The sequence below is a fragment of the Lycium ferocissimum genome, chromosome 1, assembly GCF_029784015.1.
Source record: "Lycium ferocissimum isolate CSIRO_LF1 chromosome 1, AGI_CSIRO_Lferr_CH_V1, whole genome shotgun sequence".
Lineage (NCBI taxonomy): Eukaryota > Viridiplantae > Streptophyta > Magnoliopsida > Solanales > Solanaceae > Lycium > Lycium ferocissimum.
In genome coordinates, this window is record NC_081342.1 from 21,786,874 (window position 1) to 21,813,859 (window position 26,986).

At 36.7% G+C, this 26,986-nt stretch overlaps 1 protein-coding gene across 1 annotated transcript; it reads right to left on the reverse strand.

The window, feature by feature from the left end:
* Positions 1-10,686: 10,686 nt before the first annotated feature.
* Positions 10,687-18,293, reverse strand: LOC132052185 (mitochondrial Rho GTPase 1-like). Its single transcript, XM_059443584.1, has 14 exons — positions 17,842-18,293; positions 17,565-17,697; positions 16,902-17,051; positions 16,645-16,821; positions 16,272-16,523; positions 15,840-15,908; positions 14,189-14,244; positions 13,453-13,534; positions 12,629-12,840; positions 12,346-12,415; positions 11,949-12,061; positions 11,650-11,800; positions 11,320-11,506; positions 10,687-11,164 (listed from the first exon to the last, which is right to left on the reverse strand). The coding sequence occupies exons 1-14, from the start codon at positions 18,045-18,047 to the stop codon at positions 11,091-11,093; spliced, it is 1,932 nt and encodes a 643-aa protein (XP_059299567.1). The 5' UTR covers positions 18,048-18,293; the 3' UTR covers positions 10,687-11,090.
* Positions 18,294-26,986: the final 8,693 nt, after the last annotated feature.

Genomic DNA, 26,986 nt, shown 5'->3' on the forward strand with positions numbered 1-26,986 from the left:
AGGCTACATAACATCTAACCATATACATCTGTCTACGAGCCTCTACATAGAGTATGAAATATCATAAAGACGAGACATGACCCCGCCATACCCAAGTATGTACACAAAAGAATAATACCATCTAACTGAGGCTCTGGATCAAATGGAGCACCTCTATGCGATCACCGATAAAGCAGCCTATGGGTCTGGTCTGTCTACCTGCGGGCATGAACACAACGTCCACAAACAAAAGGACGTCAGTACGAACAATATACCGAGTATGTAAGGCATGAATAGTAACATAAGGAAAATATGAAGATAACATAAGATAAGAAGAACCCTTTTTATATTTCGCCATACCTCTTAAGATGACTGTCATGCATACTTAACTTTTCTCTAAGGGAAATATTTCATACATATAATAATACTAGTAAAAATAATACTAGTAACTAGATGATGATGATGATGATAATAATAATAATAATAATAATAATAACAATACCCGGCCATATAGGCTCGGTGTTACTCGTACCCGGCCATAACAAGGCTCGGTGTTATCCATACCCGGCCGTATAGGCTCGGTGTTGTCTATACCCAACTGCAATGGTGTGCGCGCAATAGATATCATACCCGGCCATATAGGCTCAGTGTTATAAAATGGCTAAATGTACATACAATAAGTAACAACAACATCATCATCATCATCTTATATCTTTCCATAGAGGTCAACTGTCATGAGATGAGGTCAACGACGATGAACAAGATCAACAAAATCATAAGAACTTTGAGAATCATGAGCTTCTAGCATTTCTAGGAATTAAAACGTTATGGATATCATGGATGGATTCATAATGAGAAATCATGCCTTTAGAAAGAAGGGTTAGCTTTAACATACATTTACGTCTTTTTAACTATTTAACGTTCTCCTTCAACGTCCGCAAAATCTACATTCAAGAGAATTTATACTAAGGTTAAGTCTTAAAACACTCTTAAGTTCAAACCAGAATAATTGACGAGCTAACGAAATTTAGGCAGCACTTCCTCTATTTCATCGACTTCTACCATATTCCAAAACAACTCCCAAACAACAATAATAACATCCACAATATCATAACCAAGTAGTTATATTCAATTTAATCTCAAAACTCATTCTTATAATCGATTTATATCAACAACTTCAACACAACCCTTTGTACACTTGTAGACAACACTCCCTCATCGTCATTATTTCCCCTCATAACAAGATTATACTAAAAACATTCTAACAATTATAACCCAAGTTAATTTACTACTCAAAATATCATCAAATCCATATTTGAACTTCCTCTTCCACTTTCTTCCCTCACTCAAGTTGTTCAACAACTAAGCATTCTTAATAACATGTAATAGATGTGAAAACTAACCTTTTATCATATAAGGATGAGCTTTGGATCAGTTTATTCCACTTGAATGAAACCCCAACTTCAACGCCAAAGGAATTCTTGGATTCTACAAAACATAGTGAGCCTCCCAACACTTGAATCTCTTGATTTTTGCTTCTTGATCTTTGATTTCACTTGGGTTTGGTTAAATATATTTGGAAGGTTCTAGATCTCTCAAGAACTTGAGAAATGTTGGAAATGAAATAAAATGAGTAAGGGTCGGATATATATATATATATATATATATATAACTTAAAAATTTGGGCTGACCCGAATTTACGGTCAACTTTACGGACCGTAAAAATTATACGGTCCGTATAATTGGACCGTAAAATCCCACCAGTGGTTCACCCTTTTCTGGAATCAATTTACGGTGGAGGTCAGCCAGATATACGGTCCGTAAAAATTATACGGCCCATATGTCCAACCGTAAAACCCACATTTCCCCAAAACATATTCCCCATCGATTTGTTCAACCTTTAATCCTTCCAATACCTGCTAAACATGAACTTAACCCTTTATAACTATAAGATAAACTTGTCTAATCTCATTTAACCTTGATAACCTCTGTATCCAAAATTAGAACCACTGACACACGACGAATCTCAAAGTACAAAACCACGAGGTGTAGCAATAATCATGCTCAATATCATAAGTACTAACAATGGGCACGCCAATCAATATATCCGAATCACAAGTACCAGCAGTGGGTACACCAAAAATATATCTGAGTCACAAGTACCAACGATGGGTACGCCAACAACATCATAATCAAGATGGTAAAACAGAAACCAACATCTACCAACAACACATGGCATCAAGCCAACACCATAGAACAATCATTCACAACACAACGTTACCACTTTCCCTATCAACCATTCCTATATGATAAATCATCTTCTACTTACAATACATAATTACTACCAGTCTAGAATTAATTTACTATCGTTGATGTATTTTGTCCTTCCAATTATCAACTAGATTCTCTATTAATAACACATCGCAATAATCGCATATTACGGAAATTCTCATCGTGAGACCTAAAAAATAAGTATCACCTACTACTTCCAAGTCACATAAAATCCACCGATACTCAAGAAAACCAAATCAAGAATTCTAAAGAATCTACAGGCCACAAGCCTGAACATACAAATCGCACAACAATACTATCCTATGATTCCATCCCAAATCTCCAATTCCTACGCATGCACTCTCCGTTCCTTCTAATACGTGAATATGAGAAGCTAACCGGAGTCTACCGGAAGGAAAGCGATAACCTACCTCAATGCCGAGCGGATGCCACGAACATCCGTTGATTCTTCAATTCGATCATCACGTCGTAATCCGCACGAAGGAACTTTGAGACAAACATGAGACCAAGAATGATAATCATCATTAGAATTCTTATAAGAGATTTCAGGTTAATAAGGAAAATTTGAGAACTTAGCCTACCTCTAGATTTCATTCATAACTTCACTAGGCGGTTTGTCAACCTCTTCCCATGAATAAAGTCAACTATGATAAGTCATTACCTAGGTAAAGTTACCATCTTTAGCTCTATCCTTTAGATCCATTTTCAAGATTCATAAGGAGACTCATTTATAATCTAGTAAGGAAATGTGAAACTAAGTTAGTAATCATCCTAGGGTGATGAACAAGAGAGTATAATTTAATGAAATCCATATTAAGAACAACTAGCCAATCATCTCTTTAAATCTAGGAAATTGAGATACCCATTTTTGTGATTTCTAAATGAGGAATTTTTAATGAGGATCACTAATGTGAAGAATGAATGGATGAAGTTAGAAGGATTACCTTTCCCAAGGAAATATCATTTTCGGCTCAATAATTGCTCCAAAGGCGGCTGGACTATTTAGGGTTTGGAAAAATGAGGTCAAATCCCGAAATGAAATCTTAAATAGGTATTTCATTGTATGTGACCGCCCCAGCGGTACGTTGACAGCTTTAGCGGTGCCGCTAGGGCAGCTAAGTGGCCGCCATGGCGGCTCACTGGTCACTTGCTCTTACCGCTATGGCGATTCTTCAACCGCTACAGCGTCACCGCTATAGCACCAATACTGGCGCTGTGGCAGCCCACACTTCAATCTCTCACACGATGCGCACAACGATTTCGATTGAATTAGCGATTTCCAGAAACATAACTAGACGAAGACCTTTTTAATGAGTTAGAGTTGCGGTTTTCTTCGAAATTCACAGTAACGACGAAACGGGTCGTTACACTTGATGCCTTAATGACATATTTCTAATAACATATCAACACTATATTGGTTGTATATATCCAACATGAAAGTAAACTGTAATAATGGCAACTTCTCAGGTTTACAAGCAGCAAACCCCTATTTGTTACATGTAAACTTGTCAAGTGGGCCAGGTAAACTCAGCCCATAACCGGCTCGGTACGAATCCAACTAAAAGGGGCAGGGGGCCAAGGTAGGTGGGACATTTTAGGTGGCTGGACTGAACAAGGTGGACAGCCTGATAGCCTGGCCCACCAGTGAGCCTGGGTGTTGGCCCATCGGGGCACCAGCCCGGCGTGGTTCAAACTAATCATATATAATTGAATATGTTTGGTAGGTTCTGGGACTTCCTACCTACTTTATGAACAAAATAATCAAATGGATTAGAATACATTTGTAAAATGGTAATGAAATTAATATGTACAAGTAATAATTGACACTATTAGATTAAATTTGAAGTACTTATGCATCAAGTTTTCCATAAAGCTTTTCCATAAAGCCATGATGTTGTTGTTAATGGTTACAAAAAATAGTTCCCTTTTTAATTAGAGGATAGGTGCATTAATTCTATATTATCAGGATCAAGATGAAAGTTAATTATTTTCAGTTTAAGAACTTTTAAAAATAATGACTGACAAAAGGATGTGAACTTCTTCCAAGAAATTTTTTAAGACTTGGCATGCATATAAAATTTATAAATTAAACAATAGCAACAATAAAAATAATAAGTTTAACATGTCCACCATTTGATGACTTATCTGACAAGGCTGACTATTCTAAGTTCCTTTGAACATCTATATATGCCATTTTCTCCATGAATGAAATATATATCTAGTCAAGTTAATTCAAAACATTGAAAATTAGTTTAACAGTATGTAACTTCAAACCCGGCCCAACCCCTTAACTAAAATTCGACCCGTCCCATTAAATCAGCGATGTACCCCTATCCGCCTAGTGGACTGGGCCGGACCTCCTTTCCCCTCCCTAATCCCGGCCCCTTAACTACAACCCGGCCCGGCCCATTTGACAGGCTTAAGTAACGTTGTTGTCTTCCTCGTTATCTCCATTCCCCTAATCACGACCTTTTTTCCACATTATCAAGGCCTTGGACTTTGATTAAGCGCATTGTCGGCACTTGGCAACTCGCTCACGAACTTGCATGATTTGCTCACGCTTCCTTCTATGTCAAATCAGTCTTACTACACTCATGATCGTTAAGGGAATCATAGATAAGCAATATTTAACAAAAGTATTTTTTATATTATTCAAGACTTGAATAATTTGCTTGCTTCATTTACGAATAAATGACACATTATATATACTAGCCACGTAGGGGCGGAATATAAATAATAGTAATTATCGTATCAATTCCTCAATATTTACAAGTAAGTCTTATCTCTAGAATTTTCCAAGACATTTCAAGATATTCTTCCTACCAAATCAATAAGAGCTTTTCAGGGAAACTCTTCCTGACTCTAGAATATTCCACCAAAAGCTAGTCTTCTCTTTATGTAATCTCTAGAATTTTCCAAGACACTTCAAGATATTCTTCCTACCAAATCAATAAATAGAGCTTTTCAAGGAAACTTTTCATGACTCTAGAATATTCCACCAAAAACTAGTCTTCTCTTTATGTAAGCCTCTTACATGGTAAAAATATGTGTCAAAGAGTGCTTACGTGACATGATAATGTGGCGGGTCATTACACTATGCGAAATAAAATTCTTGTGGTGGTCCCCACATTGCATAGTTTTCTTTTACGAATAGCTCTAAATCAAATCTTATGTGGCTTATATGTTTATTTCTCCCCACGTGGATGCCTGGCTATATCATATATATTTCTTGGATTTAATTGAATCCCTTTTTTCCCTATTCTTGCCCACACTTACTGGCAGAGGCGTATCTAGCCTACATGGTAGGGGTTCAACTGAACTCCAAACTTTCGATGCGGAATCTAAATTTATGTGTAAAAAATTATTAAAATTGCAATAAATAGTAGATATGAATTACTAACTTTATAAATATAATAGGTTCAATGCTAAAAATCTTAAGATTGGACCCATAAAATTTAAATCCTAGATCCGCCTCTGCTTACCGGATCATGTGCATGTGTATATCCATTTCAACGTGTCGCATGTGTCATCAGTCCAATCCACTTTCTGTTTTATTAATCCATCAACAATGGATTTGGAGCAATGCCATGGAAGTGTTGGACTTGGGCGGATCTCATATTGAATAGTTATCCAACATTTATTCCTCCCTCAACAAAAACAAACAAATAGCACAAGGCCATGCATTTGGTATCTCTATATCATAATCACAAAAGAAATGCGAAAATATTGACATTGACTCATTTGGACTTTCATTCCATAAATAAATATTCCGACATCCATGAGAAACTATTACTGCTATATTTAAATGAAGATGTAAGGATGTGTAGACGTGAGGGAAACAACTACTCCATCCGTTTAACTATATTAATTTGTCATATATTGAGTTGCACGAAATTTTGATAAAATAAGGAATACTTTTGAACTTTGTGTAATCTTAAATATATTATAATATCTGTGTGGTTATAAAAAATTTTGAAATTTGTAGTCTAAAACATGTTATAACATTTTTGTGGCAATGAAAGCGTATCCGTAAAAGAATATAAAAATGTCTCATTCTTTTTTAAACGGATTAATAAGAAGATAATACCGAACTAGTGAAATGGAGAAATCGGTGTAGCATTTAGGAATATTCTAACATCATATATGGTTTTACCTAAAGTTTATACGTTTAAGTTTTATACACGGAAAATATATAAGGATTTTGGTTGAGTTGACCTATAGTAGCAAATTAATTCTTTATAGAAACTCTGATATTTTAACCTGAAAAGTAGCTAATTGATTTTTATAACCGGTTAATTAAATTGCATTAATAATATAAAAAAATATTAACAATACTCGTGCATATAGTTAAATTGCTTTTTTTTCCTCTCTCTTGTGTGTTCGACAATCTATCTCCCATTTGACAGACAACCAATGACACAAACCATAGAAATTAAGATCCATTTTGGATATAAAAGGGACACATAGATTTGGGAAATCTTTGCATAGGCTGTTTACAATCATGAGATTCGCTCGTCTTCTTCCTACCTATAGAACCCTACTTAATCACGATCTCCGCACTAAATTATAATAATTTATTATGATTAAGTTATTTTCTCCGTCCCAATTTATATGACATGGTTCATATTTCTAGAGTCAAACAAGAAAAAAATTTATCACGATGTATTCATATGTCCTTTGAATATTTTAAATTGTTAATTCTTGAGACTTACAGTACTTTTTATTTAGTATCTAAATGTGTAGATTGTTTTTCAAAACCTTAAAAGCTGTATGTCCGAACACACGATAAAAATAAAACAGTTTGACTCTCGAAATTCAAACTATATATATATATATATATATATATATATATATATATATATATATATATATATATATATATATATATATATGGGCTCGAGGGAGTATAAATTACGATGAGGTTCTAGAAACTTATAGAGTTCTCCTTAATTCATTTTTTTTTTAATAATTATTTGGTATTCGAATTCACTCGACGAATTCCTATTCATGTCATCGGTTCATTAAAGGGGAAGCGCGGGTGGAGCCAGCATTGTAAATACAGGTTTGGCAGAACCCAGTCGGTTAGGTTCAAAGTCTCAAAAACCTTCATTTGTATTGAAAAATTCAATATGGATGAATACTTTATTTTTGAAACTAAAAATATTAATATGGATAAATAATTTATCTAGAACTCAATAAGTAAAAAGAATTGGCTTCAGAGATTATAAACAAAATATGGATAAATAATTGGTGCAGCTTCTCATAGGAGAGAGATATTATTCTTCTTCCGCGAGTTTCCTGTTTCTTCTCCAGAATCATTTTCCATACCCTCTGCTAAACATATGTAGGAATCAAATTACCATTGAAGGTGTTATGGCCGGATTCGATCGGGTCAAATGAATTAAATTAATAAATGAATGGATCATCAATCTATCTAAATGGGCTAGTTTTCCCACTCATACATTTCACTCGTAATTACTCCCTCCATCCCAAAATAATATTATCTTAGCCAAAAAAATTGTCCATAAACAAGTGTCAGCATAGGAATTTAAGACAAAATTTGACAAATGGAAAAACTATACTCTTAGCATTAAAGAAGTGATCCTCTTTAATATTGCTCAATTCTCAAAAAACATCCAGCAAAATAGGAGTGGTTTAGGGCCTATTTAGAAAGCCACCCATGTAATTGGAATTGAGTGTAATGACTGTGTCATTACGTTATGACAAACAAACAAGTCCTCGTAATTACTATATTTTACTAGGCTGAGTAATTATTACCTTAGTAATTATCCCAATTCCAATTACCAGGTGGCTTTCCAAATAGGCCCTTAGTAAACTCTTTATTAATTTTTTAATGAGCGTAATTTTTGCTAAGATAACACTTATTTCGGGAGGAAGGGAGTAAATGGTAAATTAAATGCTCCCTAAACACCAGAATTTTTGACTAGTTTTACTTTCGATAATGTTAACTGGGACTCTAAAAGAGTCAATAATTGTGATAAAGACATTTCAAAGATTTTTCCAAGGGGATAGCTACGAACATATCTACTACAAATAGGGACGGAAAATACATGCGGATTTTTGACATTTCATTAGATTTCCCAATTACCAAAGATTCTTGCTACCGTTATTATGTATGGATTCGTGAGCAAAGGCTTGGTCTTAACAGATTTAGTTTGGTCATTTTATTAAAATTCTTTGGAAGAACATGTACAGATCAACTCATATTCCAATTAAGATCTTAGGTCTGTCCAATTCAAAATCTTTGAACAATCTAGCACCCCTGGCACATTGAAATGGAGACAAGTATTTATGCAAAGCTGCAACAAATCCCCCACCTTTAATTTATAGGCCTCATTCCCCCAATATTGCAGAAAAAAGGCTGCGGTACTTGGACTTTATGCTGTGATCCTGGACATTTTCAATTAGGGAAAATCCAGCAAGATCTTGTCTGCATCACGCGAGGGTAAAGTCAATTTGTCTAAAACTATTTTTCATTCATTTACTTGAGCGGAGAGTCTATCGGAAGGAGCCTCTCCATCTATCAAGATTGGGGTAAAGTTTGCGTACACTCTACCCTTTCCATATCCACTTGTGGAATTACACTGGGTATGTTGTTGTTGTCTGTTTATTCGTCGGACACAATGTATAACTTATGCTCTTTTACTGTTAATAGTAATTGTCAACTAGTCATTTTGGGTGTTTGGTAGAGGGGGGGCGGGGGGGGGGGGGCGGGGGAGATGTGTGCAAATACACTCCCCTGTTTGCTCAATTCAAAAGATCAGTAATGCAAATTGGTGTTTGTTGAGTCATATCACGGTAATTGTTTCCAAGTGCACGAAATAAAAGCTTGAAAGAACTTGCAACTCACAACGGTGCTTTTAGGTTTCCATGTTGAACGTATTTGATCTTGCAGAATTACTTTTCAACCTAATGAGGCAAATGCAATTACTCAGTATCCTTTCAGTCACTAGAAAAAGTTTCAATTCTTTGAGGTTGTATAATCCTCATCTCAAGAGCTAGCTTTTGAAGTGAATTAACAATGATCCATGTTTAAATTAAGAAATCGATCCTATCCCTTTTGCAGTTTAGAATCCATAGCTCAACCATTAATACGGACTTATGCTCTATTTGATAATCCCACCAACTTATCTTTTTTTCTTTCTTTTGTTTTTTTTTTTTTTTTTTTGGAGTAACTGTTCAATCGACATTGTGAACTACCAAACAGTTGCAAGTTTTTTTTCGAATTAAAGCAATTTCTTTTTATCTTTTCGAGGTGAGGAAAAATCTCCAGTGGAGTATAAGAATAACTACAGAGGAATATAAGTCAATTACATCCCAGTAGCAAATATGAGAACTGAACCCAGTTACATCGATCTGTAATGCCACCTATCAAATTGTTTAGGAGTATAAGCAATTGAAGCTGTGTTTCGACAATGTGAAAATCATTATTTTGCTTGAAATACTTCTAAAACCGGGTTTTTAAGTATGTTACTAGTATTTCAAATAAAGTTCGCATTTACAAGTTATTAATGGCCAAACAAGTACACATGCAAATTAAATACTCGAGTAAAATTGAAATATTCGTTATGTTCAAATGGGGTAAATCACTTAGATTCTAATCGAACTTATACATTGGTGTCACTCAAAATATTATATCGTAGTACAATATTTTCCAAATGAGAGTCTTATTATACATCAAGAGTAATAATTTGTTTAACAATCTTTTTATCTATAATGTTACATATTACAGATGTTGCATTCAAAGATGACATCAAAAGATCGTGGTAAGATGATTTTAAAACATGTACCACCACTGTTCTTGCTAAAACCAGTGTTTATTTGATAGAAGATGACCGTAATTCGTATATGATTATGCATTTACGTTCTTCTTCCTTTTATGTTCAACATATTTTGAAAACGTAGCAAAACAATTTCATTTTATTATGAAAATTTATTTGCCTTGCCATATTTATTTTGCAATTTAATTTTTACGGAAATAACATTAAAAGCTTTAAACTTGAGAATTTGAAAAGAAAGAAAGTAGTACTTATCAGATAATCATGCATAACTAATGATTCTAAATGTCAGATGTTATCCTCTTTACCCTTTATATTAAACAAGTTCAGTTCTACTCTCCTATTGTGTCATCCATTCTTATCATAATTATTCCCAAGACATTGGCATTAGTGGACCATAAAATTTGAAGGAAGCAGTATAATACACACACAAGACACTCTGTTTATGTGTGTGCACACATATATACAGATAGAGAGGGCAGCATTTAAGATTTCAACTCATTGGAAAATTTTGTAAAAGTTTTAAGTTTATAGTATAAATTATATTTTTGCTTTCTTTGCTACTCATACTGAGACGTTGATTTTAAAAAAGAAATGAGAAAATAAATTACGCAGATTTCCAGAATTCTAACCAAATGTTCCACATTTCCTCGAAAACTAATCCAAACAAGCAACTTTTCCCAGAATTGTTTTCCCAAAGCTTTTCTAATAATCATCTCCAAAGTCCAATTGCCACCTAAAAATTACATTACTACTAAACAGTAGCAAGGTAAATCGTGCTTTCTAAAACAGAGTATGAAGAAGGAAAAATAGCACCTAGCTGATACTTTCAACAGGAAATGGATAGGACCAGATAGACAAAATAGAAACAACCTTAGGGAGAACAGGAGAAGTTTGAGTGTACCTTATTTACAAGGACATTTAGCTAATTCTCTAGTAGAGATCAAAGAAATAGCTGGGAAATTTTCTTATTAGATCAAAAAGTTGACTATCCGTTCTCGATTAGACACAGGACATTACCTAGCTTGAGGTATTCTTCCGTGCAGCATAAGATCGATATGCTGCCAGTCCAACTACAGCAACAGCAGCGACAACTGCAATTTGGATTGAGAGTCAGATGGAATACATTAATTTGATTAAAAAATTGGCTCTAATATGCCGGCCTATCTTCAGTGCCAATTTTCATTTATTCAGTTCCATTTTGTACTTCTCTTTGGAGGTATCTTTAGGTGTATTAGAGTCAAAGTACCTGAAGTAAAAATAAGAGAGCGATTAACAAGGTGACGATATCGCTTCTGGCTACGTCCTACTTCAGTTTCAGGAACACTTAAATGAGGGTGCTCCGCAGCAGTGATAATTCTGTTGAACACGCTGTTCAGATCTGTCTCCTTCACACTTATGTGAATAGGTGCATCTATTCCAAAACTCTGACATATCTGGACAAATATTTCAAAATTTTATCAGCAAAGCATATATAGAAACAAAAACCAAGCATAATTTTTTATGTAATTCTTTTAAAAAAGCTGGGGGACATTCAATTTCTGCACAAAACAAAACACAATGTGACAAACGTAAATACCTTCGCTGAATCTTTTATTGCCATCGGATATGAATCAAGATCATCCTTTGCAGCAACAAATAGACAAGGCACCATGAAACCACTAACTTCCCCTCTCCTTGCTACAGTCATCAACAATTCGGATGCTCTTTTTAAAGAATACTCATCCGAGCTAAAGGGGGAAAAAAGAAGAAGAAGAAAGCATTCTCATGAAAACGATGAAGAAGAAGGAACCTGTCTATATTCAAGATGATGGACCGTACCAATGAATTCAACTATACACTAAAAACCATTGGTCATTCAGATCTTGCATTACTCACCTATCATATACAAACACTGCTACATCACAAGATGCCAAAGATTCCTTGTTAGATAGAAGCATCTTAACTTCATCTTCTGGAATCTCCCTAAGTACAAGAGTTTTCTTAGTTCCCTGCAATAAAAGCCATACTTAGTAAGACGGTAATTTACTTGGATGTCAATCTCGAAAGCATTCAACAAGGGAATACAGTTGCAAATGCAATGACCACACAGGATGAGTATCCATGCATCAAGAAAAGCATGGCTCTTTTAATGAACCCTATGCATATCCATAATGTGCATAGAAGCTAACACATGTATGAGCTCCTCGTCATATTTGCAGCACACTGGCAAGTGTTAGAAAGATCAAATTAACATCCTATCAAGTCAGATGATGAATCTTCTGAGAGCACTTACCCCAAGACGGTCAACAACATTAACAGCATAGTGCTCGTCAGTTGTCGCCGCATAATTTTCCGAGAAAGGCCTTTGGTGAACAAAAGTTATGCATCAGAAATAGCCAGATGAAGGATAGTAAATAAAAATGACAAAAGCGAGATATGGTCATTTTGTTGTCCAATTACAGGAAAAACAGAAATCTGCTATATCAAAAAATTGAATTTGGGAAAAATGGGTAAAAGCCATTAACAAGAACTACTATTAACAAAAGCAATTTACTAGCTTAAGTTCAAATAGATACCTTCCCAACAATGACTTCAGCAATGCCGATTTGCCAGATTCTTTAGGACCAAAAACAAAACCTTGGTAAACATTTCGATCTGTCTGTTGTTTCTTTATATCGACTGATCTTCTCCTGGTAAGACGGAGTGCTGATGCAGCACCACAGTTATACCCAATGTATATCAAGTTGGCCAAACTTTGAGCTGGTTCCAGCAATGTCATAAGAGCCCACTGATATTGTTATCGGCAAGAATTAGCAATTTTGATCTTTAAAGAATGCCTTAACAAAAATTATTTTTTTCTCCAATAAAAGCAGATGTCAACTAGTATTTGTTACATTATAAGCAACAACATACCCAGTGTAATCCCACAAGTGGGGTCTGGGGAGGGTAGAGTATACGCAGACCTTACCCCTACCTTGGGAGATAGAGAGGTTGTTTCCGATAGACCTTTGGCTCAGAATTTGTTACATTACTAGCATTAAACGTGAAAGTAAACCAGAAATAAAAGACTAGCACAGTCCCATTTATTAATGAAATTGTAGAGAGCAAAATCTATAAGCTAAATATCCTAATGACCTTGGACACAGTTAAAACAATTAAAAAGGGAAGGGAAATTAAAATCAATTAAGTTTTGGGTGGTGATCCATCTCTGCATTGGAATAAGTTAACTGCACCAAGCATGCAGGGCACAAAAGCAAGGGAAGTATATCTTCAAATTATCTGATTTTGAGAAAAAATATTATCGGATCTGTTGGAAGAAATTTTAAAGAGTTAGGAAATCCTCTTGACAGTGCAACAACCAGGGAGAGGGGAATGAAGAAAGAAAGTTAGCGGTAAGAACCTCCGATAGGAAAGCAGAAAGAGACAAGCCCCCCAGTGGAGTTCTTTCGACAGCATCCTTGTAGGGAGTTTCACCCCAGGGACTGCAATTTTTCAAACATAAAAGCCAGGTCAGCAATCAGCTCAGAGGGAAGGGTGGGGGGAGCGAGAGGGAGAGAGAGAGAAGGTAAGTCGAGAACACATCTCGACATAAGATTCAAACAAAGAGCACCGGCGATAATGAGAAAAAACATTTTACAGAACCTATAGAAAAGAAAAAAAGGTAACTGAAATGAGAAGTCGTCTAAATCAATCTGCAAGCATAATTATAACTTATCTAGTAAAGTCAAAGACTGAAAACTTCACATCCTCACAATTAGCTGCACCACAAATTACTCAGAGCTACCATATTCAAGGATAATTTTAAGAAAAGACCCAACACCCTAATTGCCAAAAAAAAAAAGACTCAACACCCTATATGAGATTTACGATAAATGTGTTACAAATCTGCTAAAAGCTGTCTCATTCGATCAATTTTTATGTGCCAAGCAAGAGCTTATAGGTCTGAAATAATTTTGTAAGTAACCCTTTGGCATTAAATGAATGTAAAAGGTGAAGCAGCTTCAATCGGTGAATCGACAAGAGTTATAACAAGTAGTAGCCTAATAATTAAACGTACATTCATTAGCAGGAGGTGTGCAGCAAAGCCGTCCAAACATAGATAATTCACAACAAACAGCTCACAGAAACCTTTTTACCTTTCCGGTGCAGTTGAGAAAAGATCATCAAGCTCAGAATTTCTGAGAACTCCATCCTGTATATCAAAGATTACAGATTTAAGAACAACAGAAAATAAGTTTCAAATTCCTGGTATTATCCGAAGAGTAAAAGGCTTGGCAAAAGTATTTGCATAATCATCCCAGCTTTACAAGTATTTTTTTTAATAACCATGATGTCCAACCCAGTTTGCGCACATCTCAACTAATTCCACAGGATACCTACTACCTCACACCGGCATAGGCACCGGGTAACTCTATCCACCAAGGCTTGGACACGATCACCTAGTGTTTTTCCCTACACTGGAATTTAAACCTGAGACCTTATGGTACTCAACCACTTCATTGCCACTAAGTTACTAATCTTCATAGACTACCTTTCTTTAAATATTAGTAAAAACTTACTTGAAACTAAGATCTTGAGACCCTCATCGAAAGAAAAATATCGTGGGCGTGGGGAAGAGGGGGGGGGGGGGGGGGGGGGGGGGGGGGGGGGGGGTATAGTAAAAAACTTACAGTTCGCTGAAACAGGAAAGAATCAACAGACCACTGACATCTCCAATGGGATTGTTACACAACCAAATTCTGACATTTGTCTGAACTTTCTCCAAAAGAATTTCCAGTAACCTACCTAATAACATTTGTAGGGGTTTCTAGATTTATCCAAAAACAAGTTGCTAACTAAAACTTAAGTGTAAGAATACATTTCAGACGAGAAAAGTAATACATAGAAAGCTATGTCCAAATCCCTTAGTCACTGAAAGGAAGACCAACAACTTAGATATGGAAAAGTAACAGTGTGGAAGACAAACTCAAACCACCCAGATAAGAAAAAGGTAGGGATATTATACGACAAAAACGGCTCAACGATTTCCTCCATGTTTGGTATATGATGTGAGCATCTACAAAAATATCCAGCACCCTGCTTCAATGCTAGATTTAACACCTTTTGCAGAAGTACTGACTGAGGATATTAATTGTTTTGAGTAATGTAACAACTTCTTCTAACACAGATAAGAAGAGAGCCTGGACATACAAAACATGTTAGGCTCGTGAAAAACTAAAATTGCTCCACCACCCTAAAGAAACAAAAATAAGGAAAAAACAATATACCTGCAACTTGACACGGCTTAAATATGGAATCGAAAATGCAGTCAGAAATAGGTAGAGCTCCTATTTTATCCAGATATGAAGAATGTAAATAAAGATAAATCCTAAATCTCTGTCCAGATCATGTCAGCTATTTATGGAAAAGTTCTTAGTGTTCTTCCAATGAGCAGAGTATGAATCTTTATGGAAGCTTAGCAATTGGCGTCTGGCCATCTTCCATTAACACTTTATTCTCTTCAAGTTCACTTTGGAATCTTAAAAGGAGGACAATTGCAATTTGGCTCAATTAAATTCCTTAAAGTTTAATTTTTCATTTCTAACTGGGTTAATTTACATTGTGACGACATAATTGTCCCTTTGACTTAAATAACATTCTTCTTGCATAACCTTTAGTTAATCAGAACCTCACCCCCTACCAACAATGTATGCATAAAGTCATCCACTTTATTATCAAGTCATATTAAATGCATGAAAAAGAAAACAGACACGTATAAATAAAATGCATGAAAAAACAGTGTCATACTTTATCAGTGTCAAATGTGCTGAAGACCCCTTTCAAGAACTCCACTGCTTCGCTGGTCAATTCCAGACTCTGCAAGAAGACAAACATTATTTAGAAGCGAACTAATAGAAAGACGGTGAGGCACTAGAAACAAATATGAATATACCACCAGTGTTTTTCTTCTAACAAAGAATATTTGAGTCAGACAACTTAAACCTTAGAAAAAACGAAAAAAGAAGCAGCTTTGGAACAGAGAAAGACGTTCCCTAGCATCTGATTATGACTCAGAAACTCTGTGCAAACTTTGTCAAAAAATTACTGATATTCCCCATTTTTCTTTCCTTTTAGACTCAGTGCCAAGGCTCTTCCAAACGCAGACAGCCAACTATAGCTCTAATACTATTTTGGACTAAACAAGTTTCATATAGTCACTTTCTTCAGAAATAAAGTCACCTGATCGGGAGCTTTTTTGAACGGTATTATAAGGTAATCATCCTTCAGCTTAATTTCATCATTGTATCCAAATTTCCTTAACACGGTCCAAGTGGTCTCCAGTCGACCCTTCTCTATGAAAAGTGCATGAAGGAAAAGAAACCCTGTCAATGTAAGCCCCAGGTCATTTACACCTTGAGGTAGCTTCTCCTGTACTACTCTCTTGACACCCACTATTTCAGCAGGCTGTAGGGGAGCATTGAAGCACTTAATCTGCAAATTTTGATGAAAAGTTAAAAACACAAAATGCTAGAAATAAGGTTTCTTGAAATAAGAAATAAAGAAAGTAATAGAATGTTTTAATAAACTCGAGGACAACAAAATAAAGAATGACCTGAAATGCATTAAGCTCTTCATCATTGAGAGCATCGTCCATGTCATGATCACAAAGGATAAATATCCTTTTCAGTGCTCTAACACAACGAGGTTTAAGAGCCTGAGTTTCATGATCAAAAAGTGGAGCCGTTGGATGAAGTACAGCTTTCTGAGCATAATAGAACACTTCAGGTACCTGTAAAGGTTAAAAAACATCATTCTACTGAACTGTAAAACCTTTGCAACAAAAAGTCCCTAGTAACAAGTTGCACCCACCTGAACTAGGTTTGCAGCAGAACATTCTATGCAAGTCTCAATTTCGCGGAACTGTTGCATGATTGGAGCCATTACTTGCTCAAGATTCATATGATGCTCCTCATCTCGCTTATCTAGCTTACAGCCAACAACAATTACCGGCACTCGTATCTAACATGATAATTCAAGTGATTAAATGCACAAAAGTCACATTTTCATTTCTCAATATAGACTAAACAGTACATTATCAATCCAAAAAAGTTACCGTTAATCACTTGCCATAGTGATGATAACTGGAATGACTATATAATTGCATGAACTAAGAAATTAACAAGACTTTCCAAGGAACAAAGTGGCATCACTAAAAATAATTGATGATCGTAGACATAGGCCTAATAATACAGTATTCAATCCATTTACAACAAAAAGGCACGTAAAAAAGCTTATATGCTCCCTCTCAAGATATTTGGAACTTTTAAGGCATTAGTGAATTTCAACCAATATTTTAAAACATGCCTTTTACCATTCCAATACGAAGATGATGCGTCTTTCACTATTTTTTGTTTGGTTCGGAAATATCTAAGTTTTACTTTAGAAAAATGAACTAACATATTTTCAATATAACTACATCAACTATGAAAAAAAGCCACACAATATGATACGTTGATTGGAAAAAAAGAGAACCTCTAAGCGACGAAACTCGTAAAGCCAGAAAGTAGTCAAGCGATTGAGGGTAGCAGGCTGATCGCAAGCATAGGTGAGGACAACAGCATCAGCTCGCTTCAATTCTTCAGCAACCTTACCTCTGCTTTCCAAACTACATATCACATACAGCAATTCATCAAAATATGATATAAAGCAATTCGAAATCAAGTACTACTATTAAATCAAGTACTGCTATTAAAAAACAACAAATCAAGTACTACTATTAAAAAATTCGAAAATGGACAATAATAAGAACCTTGAGGAAGTATCAATGATGGTAACAGGGACATTATCAGGATAGAGATCGGCTGGAAGTCGAGTCGGAGGAAGCACAGGTGGAACTTCTTCGGGAAAAGTTTCGGTTGCGGCAGCAGTAATGAGGCTTGATTTGCCCGTGGCACGGTCGCCCACAACGACGACACGGACGTTAGTACGACCACCGGAAATTGAACCACCGAGCATTTGAATTGGAGATAATGGGAATCGAATCAAAATATATTACTTACTACTCCAGTACTTATTCTGTGGAGTTTTCTGTTGCTTTCTTTTACCCTGATTTTGAAAGGAAATAAGTTGTGTAATTTAATGGAGGATGTATGTATGATTGAGGTGCGCAACTACTATATGGAATAGTGTGGGAAGGTAACTGTCGAGAGAGTCTAATTCATGGTGGATGGGTTTCTTTAGGAATTGGATCTGGAAAATTACCTGGATTGGGCTACTAGCCCACAATGAAAATTGAGCAATTTGCACGATCATCCTTCATTGGAGGTGGTCTTTAGTTTTTGTTCCTCAAATTACTGGTCTTTAATATTTGCTCTTCGCCTATAATATCCCGAAGTTCTGAATTCGAACTTCGGCTTACTCATAAAAATCAAATTAAAAAATCACAAGGCAAGGCTTTGCAAAAAGTTATGCCTTATGCGGCAGACTTCCCCTAAGTTACAACTAAAAGTCTGCCGAAGAGGGCAGAACTTTGCCTTATGAGGCAAACATTTAGTCACGCCTAGCAGAACTTTTCCTTAAAGCATAACTAAAAGTTTGCCTTATAAGGCAAAGTCTATGCCTTAAGGATAAGTTCTGCCTTATGGGTCAGACTTTTTAAGACAAAGTCTGTCGCATAAGACAGAACTTTTTGCAAAGTCTTGCCTTGCAATTTTTTTTTTTTTGACTGAGCGGGAGTTCGAATTCAGAACCTCAGGGTATTTTCAACAACCTTTTCAAGCGAAGAGAAAAACTTAAAGACAGCAATTTGAGGGACAAAAATTAAAGATGACCCCAAAAGAAGAACAATCCGCACAAATTAAAAAAAAATGATGAAAATTTTGGACCAAATTAAAGGGGGGTCATTTGCACGATTACCTTCAAAGGCACTGGTCTTTAATTTTTGGCCCTCAAATTGGTGGTCTTTAATTTTCGCCCTTCGCCTAATACTATGAGGTTTGGGGTTCGAACCCTGGCTCAGTCAAAAAGAAATCGCAAGGCAGAGTTTTGCGGCGAATCCAAACCTCTGCCTTGCAAAATTCCTTCTTTTGTTTTACTGAGCTGGGGTTCTAACCCATAACCTTGGATATTAGGCGAAGGGAAAAAATTAAAAACCACTAATTTGAGGGGGGAAAGTTAAAGAACAGTGCTTTTGAAGGGCAATCCGCACAAAAAAATGATTAAAGGGAAGAAATTGCACGGTTTGGCCTTCAAATGACCGATCTTTAACTTTACCCTTTAAAATTGAATTTATGCCTAGCGGGGCATAAGTCCTTTACGTACAAAACCATGTGCCGCATAACTTGTGGGATACACTCAAGCCTCTCTATAATAGCATCGTTGGGTCAGAAAAAAATTTGGTTGTTATAGAGAAACCTATAACAACATTTGACATTAAATAATAGTTAGCTGTTATAGGCAAAAAATATGCATAAAATCTAATTTTTTATTTCTTAAAATTATTTTAAAAAATAACAAAATTATTTAAATTTTAAATCTCATAGATATGAATACTTCACTAACTAAACATTAATGAAAGTTAAAATAATTTCAATGAATTCTTAACTGACTACACGAAGTTTTTGTTTACCCTCAAAAAGAGTACAGTTAAATTTATTTGTGGTCTAAAGAATACGTGATTTGATTTGTTATAAACAGTGAACAATAAGGCTGATAATGACTAGAGAAATCAAATGACTAAATTAGTAAGGAATTAGAAAGCGATAATGAATTAAATAAGCCTGGGCTTTGTTGATCCTTGGAGAGAATCCTTTGGTTGGTTTTCCTCCAAAGGGAACAGTTATTTCTTCTGGCCTTGCAGATTTAATGTTAACCCGGTACAAAAGAAGGATAAAGTAAGCTTAATTGCTAAAGATTGAATAGTATGAATGTGTGTTAGTTGTTATTCGATGATGCTTCTTGGTGGCCTTTAGGCTCTTTTTATAGTACAAATACATCAGTACTTAAGCCGCGAGTAAATTCTAATAATGAGTAACAATAGACAATAAATGTTGTTTTAATTCTAAATCGTAACATCTGCTGCGAACCTAGACCGATCACACAACGTTCACCCCACATTAATGACTCGAGACAATTCCCCTGGTTGGTTTGCTCCAGGTTTATCCGGGAATCTTTATCCCGATCAAATGAATATTCTAAGAGACCTTTCATTTTCAACCGCCACATGTTTCATTCTCAATTATGCCATGTGTCGAGCTGTACTTTGTTATGTATACAGATAATCCCCCATTCTCCGGTGGAAGAAAGTGACACCTGGGAGTGGATTTGAAATGCAACTGAGGTAATCCTAACCTTATGGCGGGAAAACATTTCCTTTGCCCTCAGATATGACATACATCTCTTCAGTTCTTACACTTCCGTCCACGTGTCTTTGTTGAATTGGCTACGCTGGTCGGTTCGAATTTCGAATTGGCCCATAATAGTGGAAACCAGTTAAAATTCCCTAAGCCTTCCTTAATTTTCTTTTTACACATACCTCGAATTCCTCTCTTCATTTTTCATTATCTGAAATCCACCTTGTCTTTCAACCAATTTCTTGTCTTCCAAAATTCTTAATCACCATCATAAATAATATGTCCAGGATCAAACCTTCATCCACTTCAGTTCCATCTTCTTCATCTGCCTCTTTACAGCTGTCCGCTATCGATGGCTCCACCGGAGGCAACCCCTGGGCTCCTGTCAAAGAAACTTTTTATTCGTACATCCCTAGTTCGTTCAACTTCAATGACGATTTTACCCCTAAAAAGGTGCACTCAAAGTGATAGAGGTGAGATGGCCAAAAACTATCCTTCCTCTATTATTGTTGCCATTCTCAAGACCATTCGTGAAGACTGCAACTGGAGAAAACTCTCCCCAATCATTGTTCCTGACCCAGATGACCATGTTACCAAAATTAGGCCAGGCTTTTCGAATGTACACACATACTCATTTACATTTGGCCAGGTAATTGATCCGGTGATCATAGAAAAGTGTAAACGCTGCAATGTTTACCTTGCCCAAATTGGCTCGTCTGTATGGAGAGCAGTAGCCTGCATTCGATTCCTAGCAGATAAAGCGAACTGCCTTTTTACCCTGGACGATTTCATAAAGGTTTATACCACCAGAACATTCCGGGGAGGAATTATTACCGTATCAAAATGTGGTAAATCTTCTTTTATCACCAGCCTCGACGATGACAATGATCATGGCTAAATGGAAAGATGTTTTGCCGTTCCTACAGCAGAAATTTTTTAAAAAGAAGATATGCCCATACGTAAAAGTATGGAACCTAACACGTAAGTATTTACCTTTTTCAACTCCCATTTCATCTTTGAGGTTGCTTATTTTTTTTCTCGTTTGTAAAGATAACAAAATCAAGCCTCCCATCGATTTGCATTTCCCTGTATGGGTGCAAGCACTTCTAGATATTTCAAGCCGTGAGTCCCAGACATGGAAAGAGATTTGTCATGACCGGTGGAAGCCCAAAAATCAGGGTAATCTCATGTACATCTTTTCCTTAAATGCCCTCAAATTCCTTTTCTCCTCCGAATGCAATCTCTTATCTCTAAGTATCCTCGAGGTTTACCCAAAGGAACCATTCAACCACGGGTTGTCAAGATGGACCTCATTTTGGACCCAGCGGCTACCGCCCAGCGAATTGCCCATTCTAACGTGGTCATGGGTTCAGCTACCATTAAGAAGACGAAGAAGAAAAAACCCTCCGGTCTTCAAAGAAACTAGTAACTAATGCTTCCGCACCAACTTCTTCCACTCCTCTCAAAAGAAAGAGGAACCCCAAGGAAGAAACTTCCTCAGGAGTAAACGCTGCCCCTGAGACTAGAAATCTCTTGACCTTGTCAATTCCCTTTGTTCCTGACATCGCTGTAGTTGATGACGATGAAGAAACTAAAGATGACGACATAGTGGCCAAGAGGGCCAGGTTGGGGTCTGCTCTGGAGATGCAACTTGCTAGTCCACTGCTTCCCTCTCACTTTGGTGCAAAAAACCTTGATCATCTCTTTACCGAAGCTGACACTTCTGTTGGTGGGAAGCCTTTTGCCAAAAGTCCCCAGGCTGCATCTTCAAGATCTTTGGAACCTAGCATCCCCATAAAGCCTTTATCTTCCAGAGTTGCTACTCATGTACCAAAGGATCATGCCTCTTCTCGATATCGATTGGTCGACATTTTTCCTGCTCCAAGTGTCAATCCGGACTAAGTTAAAATGTCACCATTACAGTTCCCGAAGATACTAACCTTCTTTCAAGGCCTGTTAGTATGGCTAATTATTTGAAAGCTTTGGTCTTGGAATCAGACAACGAGAAAATGGACGGTGTTTCATGAAAGTATATTTTAAGTGAAGGCATTCATACTTCCTCACGGGTAAGATTCTTACCATCTTATTTATCTGTTTATCGATTTCCTTTTTTATAAATACTTCTGATCCTTATTTCCCTTTTTTTTTCCTTTATTTAGGTCAGAGTCCTTATTGGTGAAAATCTGAAACACTGCAAGAATCATGAGATTGAATTCTACAGGTCTGAGCTTAGCAGAAGGGACTCTCAGCGTACCGGTGTCATCCCGGCCTTAAAATCTGAACTTGAGCAGAAGAAAGAATCCATTCAGAAAGCTAACCAAGATCTCAAGCAAATGAAAGAAGAAAAAGAAGCCTTCAGCCAATAGGCCGATGGGCTTCAAGAACATATCGCTAAGCTCCAGTTTGAATTTGACTCCCAAGACAAGGTCTTGCATCGCAGTGTGCAGAATGAATCTTTCTTAGATGCTGAGGTTTGGAGACTAAATGCTGAGTTTTCCACCGTTGATGAATAAAGGAGTGCAATGGATCAAGAGCATAGCTATCAACTTGCTTTATGGAAAAAGAAAAGTTATCAACAATCTCTTGGAGATTCAAAGGCTGCGAGCTGAACGGGGTGTACGGGTCAAAGAGATCAATGCTTTTCAAGCTGAACATGAAGAAGCTCTGCTGCAACGGGATAAAGCTCGTGCTTCTGTTAAAGGTCAAAAGTCTTGGGTCATTCTTCATGCTGAGTATACAACTTGGCAAGTCCGAATGTATACTTTTGAACAAGTCAAACAAGGAATTGATAACCTCGATGACAGAATAGAAGAAGCCCGTAGGCTCGAGCTAAAAGCCTCTGTAACATTGCCTCCATCTCCGCACCTTGACTCTGATGATTCCGATGGCGAAAATGCCATAAGTGATGATGAAGGTGTTGAGACCGAAGAAGATGCCCCCTCCAGCCCAACTCTTTCTCCACCACCGACCAACCTTGTTACCTCCGATGCAGCTGATCATGATGAGGGGAGTGTTTCCCCGGAAATTTAAGCATGTATTTTCTAGTCGTTTGGTTTGGCCTATACAACTTTTAAGACAATGGTTTTTTGTAAGATTTTACTCTGTTTTTATCAAGTCTTGACCTTTTATGATGGTTTTTGACATTGATTTGACTTTTGCTTTACTGTTAGGGAGTTTTTAAACTCAACCTTTAGTTTTCAATTTGTGTCGGGCATTTTTCATCCGACCTTTATTTTTATTCGGGCAATAACTCTACTGAATAAATTCTACTAACAAGGACCTTGTATTTATGCTCATGAATAGGACGTCTCCTATTCATCTTTGTTCTTAAAAAAACGAGCTGTAATTTAAGCTTCCATTTTTTATTTTTTTTTGCGAGGTAATAGTCTTTATTGACTTTTGAACTTTTCCATTGCAATTTGCAATTGTAACAAAATTTTGAAAAACACAAAAGAATCTACCAAGGTGCTAAGGTTCCCCAGGGAGTTATGAGTTCTCTCTATGGGATCAACTCCTGGCAACAGTCCCTTGTATTCTTGTGCTAAGAATTTATATTATCTTTCATGAATATTACATTCTTTCTTCTAATTGCTCGATGGTATGGAATAACCCCCTCAGTGTTTGAGTACGAAAATGAGGGCTTGAACAGTGAAGTATTTCTTCTGACTGTCCCTAGTTCAATATTACTAATCAAGCTCCCATCCTTTAAAAAAGAGTAACAAGTTTTAGATTGTTGCCTCATTAAAAACCTCGTCGAAAAAACCCTTCTTGGACAAAAACCGGTCTAAGGGAAAAAGAGTGCAGCACGTATTTTTAGAATTCATTGAATGGGTTTTTGAGTTTGCTATTTCCGCTTTCACGTACCATCACGATTGTACCTGAAGAATACGTTAGTACAAGCATAACGAATTTGATTGAAACATACCTGTTAACAGTAGTACCACTTCAAATGACTAACATTCCAATTATTTGACAACTTATTTCCGTTTTCCGTTTCCAATTGGTACAAACCTTTCCCCGTTATGTTTGCTATCCGGTAAAAGCCTTCCCAATTCGGACCAAGCTTTCCAACATTCAAGTCTCTGGTATTAAGAGTGACCTTCCGCATGACCAAATCTACCACTTGGAAGTATCTGCGCTTGGTTCAATGATGATAATATTTACCCATTCTTTGCTTTTGAGCAACGATCCTGAGCAAAGCCATTTCCCTATGTTCTTCCAGCAGATCCGGATTGACTAGTAAAGATTCATTATTTTCTTCTTCATTGGCGTGGGTATACCTTAAAAATGGCTCTCCTATTTCCACTGGGATCAAGGCCTCAGCCCCATACACCAATGAAAATGTAGTTTCACCCGTGCTAAATTTCGTAGTTGTCCGATGTACCCACAATATTTCTGGTAGCAACTTCCTCAATCTTCCTTTTGCCAATTCCAATCATTTCTTTAAAACGATTGTCTTGTTGGTTGATTCAGCATGACCATTTGCATTCGGATAGTAAGGAGTTGAAGTGGTCCGCTTGATTTTCAATCCATCAAAAAATTATGTTATCTTTCTGCCCACGAACTGCGGCCCATTATCACAGGTTATTTCCTTAGGGACCCCAAGGCAAATGATATGATCATAAATGAAATCAATAACTTCCTTTTCTCGTATTTTCTTGTAAGCTCCTGCCTCCACCCATTTAGAAAAATAGTCAGTCATAATAAGCAAAAACTTGACTTGACCAGGCACCATAGGTAACGACCCACAATATCCATCCCTAACTTCATGAAGGGCCAAGGTGACACCACCGGATGCAACAGTTTGCCGGTTGATTAATCATCGGAGAGTAACGCTGGCATTTATCGTATTTCTGTACAAATGCTTTTGTGTCTTCTTTCATCTGGGACCAATAATGACTTGCCCTAATTAATTTTCTCACCCACAAACTCCTTCATGAACCTGTCTTATCACGTAATCCATTTCCCCTGGTCCCAAGCACCTGGCCAGTAGACCTTAAAACGACCTTCTATACAACTGCCCATTCACCATGCAATATCGAGCTACCTTCGTCCGTAATGCCAGGGATTTTTTTGCGTCATCTGGTAGCATGCCATCGCACAAATAATCTATGTATTTGTTACGCCAATCCCAAGTCGGGCTGGTAGAATTCACTTCATCATGGCTAGAATCCAACGCTGAATTCAATAATTGCACCATTTTTCCCGAGCTACCCTTCAGCGTCAGTCGATGACCCTAAATTTGCAAGGGCATCAGCTTTCGTATTTTGTTCTCGTGACACAGCTCCATTGTCCACTCCTTGAAACGGCGCAGCAACATCTGAACCTTATTCAAATACTTCTGCATCCTTTCATCTTTTATGTCAAAAGTACCATGGACTTGATTGACCACCAAGAGGGAATCATTTTTGGCCTCAATGACCTCAACCCCCAAGACCCGAGCGAATTCCAAACTTGTAATCATTACCCCGTACTCGGCTTCATTATTAGTTAACTACACAGTTCTAATTGCCTGTCTAATTATATCCCGGAGGGAGTTTTTAGCACTATACCCAATCCAGACCTTTTTACGTTGGTTGCCCCATCTGTAAATAAGGTCAAAACCCTAGGTAATACACCAGAAGAAATTATAAATTCTTTTTCAACTTCGGGTATCATCCCAAGGATGAAATCAGCTACAAAATTGGCTAATACTTGAGATTTGATTGCCGTTCGAGGCCTATATTCTATATTATATCCACTAATTTCAACAACCCAATTTGCTAACCTACCTACAAGTTTGGGTTTTTGCAATATATTCCTTAACGGATAAGTTTTCACAACACAAATAGAACGATATTGAAAATAAGGCCTTAACTTCCTAGCGGCAGTTACCAATGCTAAAGCCAATTTTTCTAGATTAGGATACCTGGTTTCGGCTCTTGCCAAGGTCCTGCTAAGGTAATAAATAGGAAATTGTGTACCTTTATCTTCACGAACTAACATCGCATTTACCGCTACCTCGGATATGCCAAGTATAAAAGAAGTTGTTCATCCGTCAATGGTTTAGATAACAACGGTGCACTTGAAAGATACTTCTTCAAATCCTTAAAGCTTTTTTACATTCTGGTGTCCACTCAAAATCCTTTTTCTTTTTTAGCAACGACAAGAATCGATGACTCTTTTCAGAGGACTGAGAAATAAAGCGGCTTAAAGCTGCCAACCTTCAGGTCAACCTCTGCATTGCTTTTACATCCTCTAATACCTTCGGGATCTCCTCTATGGACTTTATTTTATCGGGGTTGACCTCAATCCCACGGTTCAACACCAAGAATCCTAAGAATTTTCCTGAGCCAACTCTAAAGGCACATTTTTTCGGATTGAACTTCATGTTGAACCTTCCGAGTACCTCAATCATTTCCTGCAAGTGACTTAAATGGTCCTTCAAACAAAGAGATTTAACCAACATATCATCTATGTAAACTTCCATGGTCTAACCAATTTGATTTTCAAACATACGTTAAACTAAATGTTGATAAGTAGCTCCTAAATTTTTTAAACCGAAGGGCATAATATTATAACAATAAGTACAATATTTAGTGATAAATGAGGTTTTTTCTTAAT

Coding starts and splice junctions, on each gene's coding strand:
- LOC132052185 (XM_059443584.1), bottom strand. CDS start 18,047: ATGCTCGGTGGTTCAATTTCCGGTGGTCGTACTAACGTCCGTGTCGTC. Junction 11,801..11,948: donor GCAGTGTTTGTATATGATAG/GTGAGTAATGCA, acceptor TTCCCCCTTTAG/CTCGGATGAGTATTCTTTAA. Junction 11,507..11,649: donor CAATAAAAGATTCAGCGAAG/GTATTTACGTTT, acceptor ATATTTGTCCAG/ATATGTCAGAGTTTTGGAAT.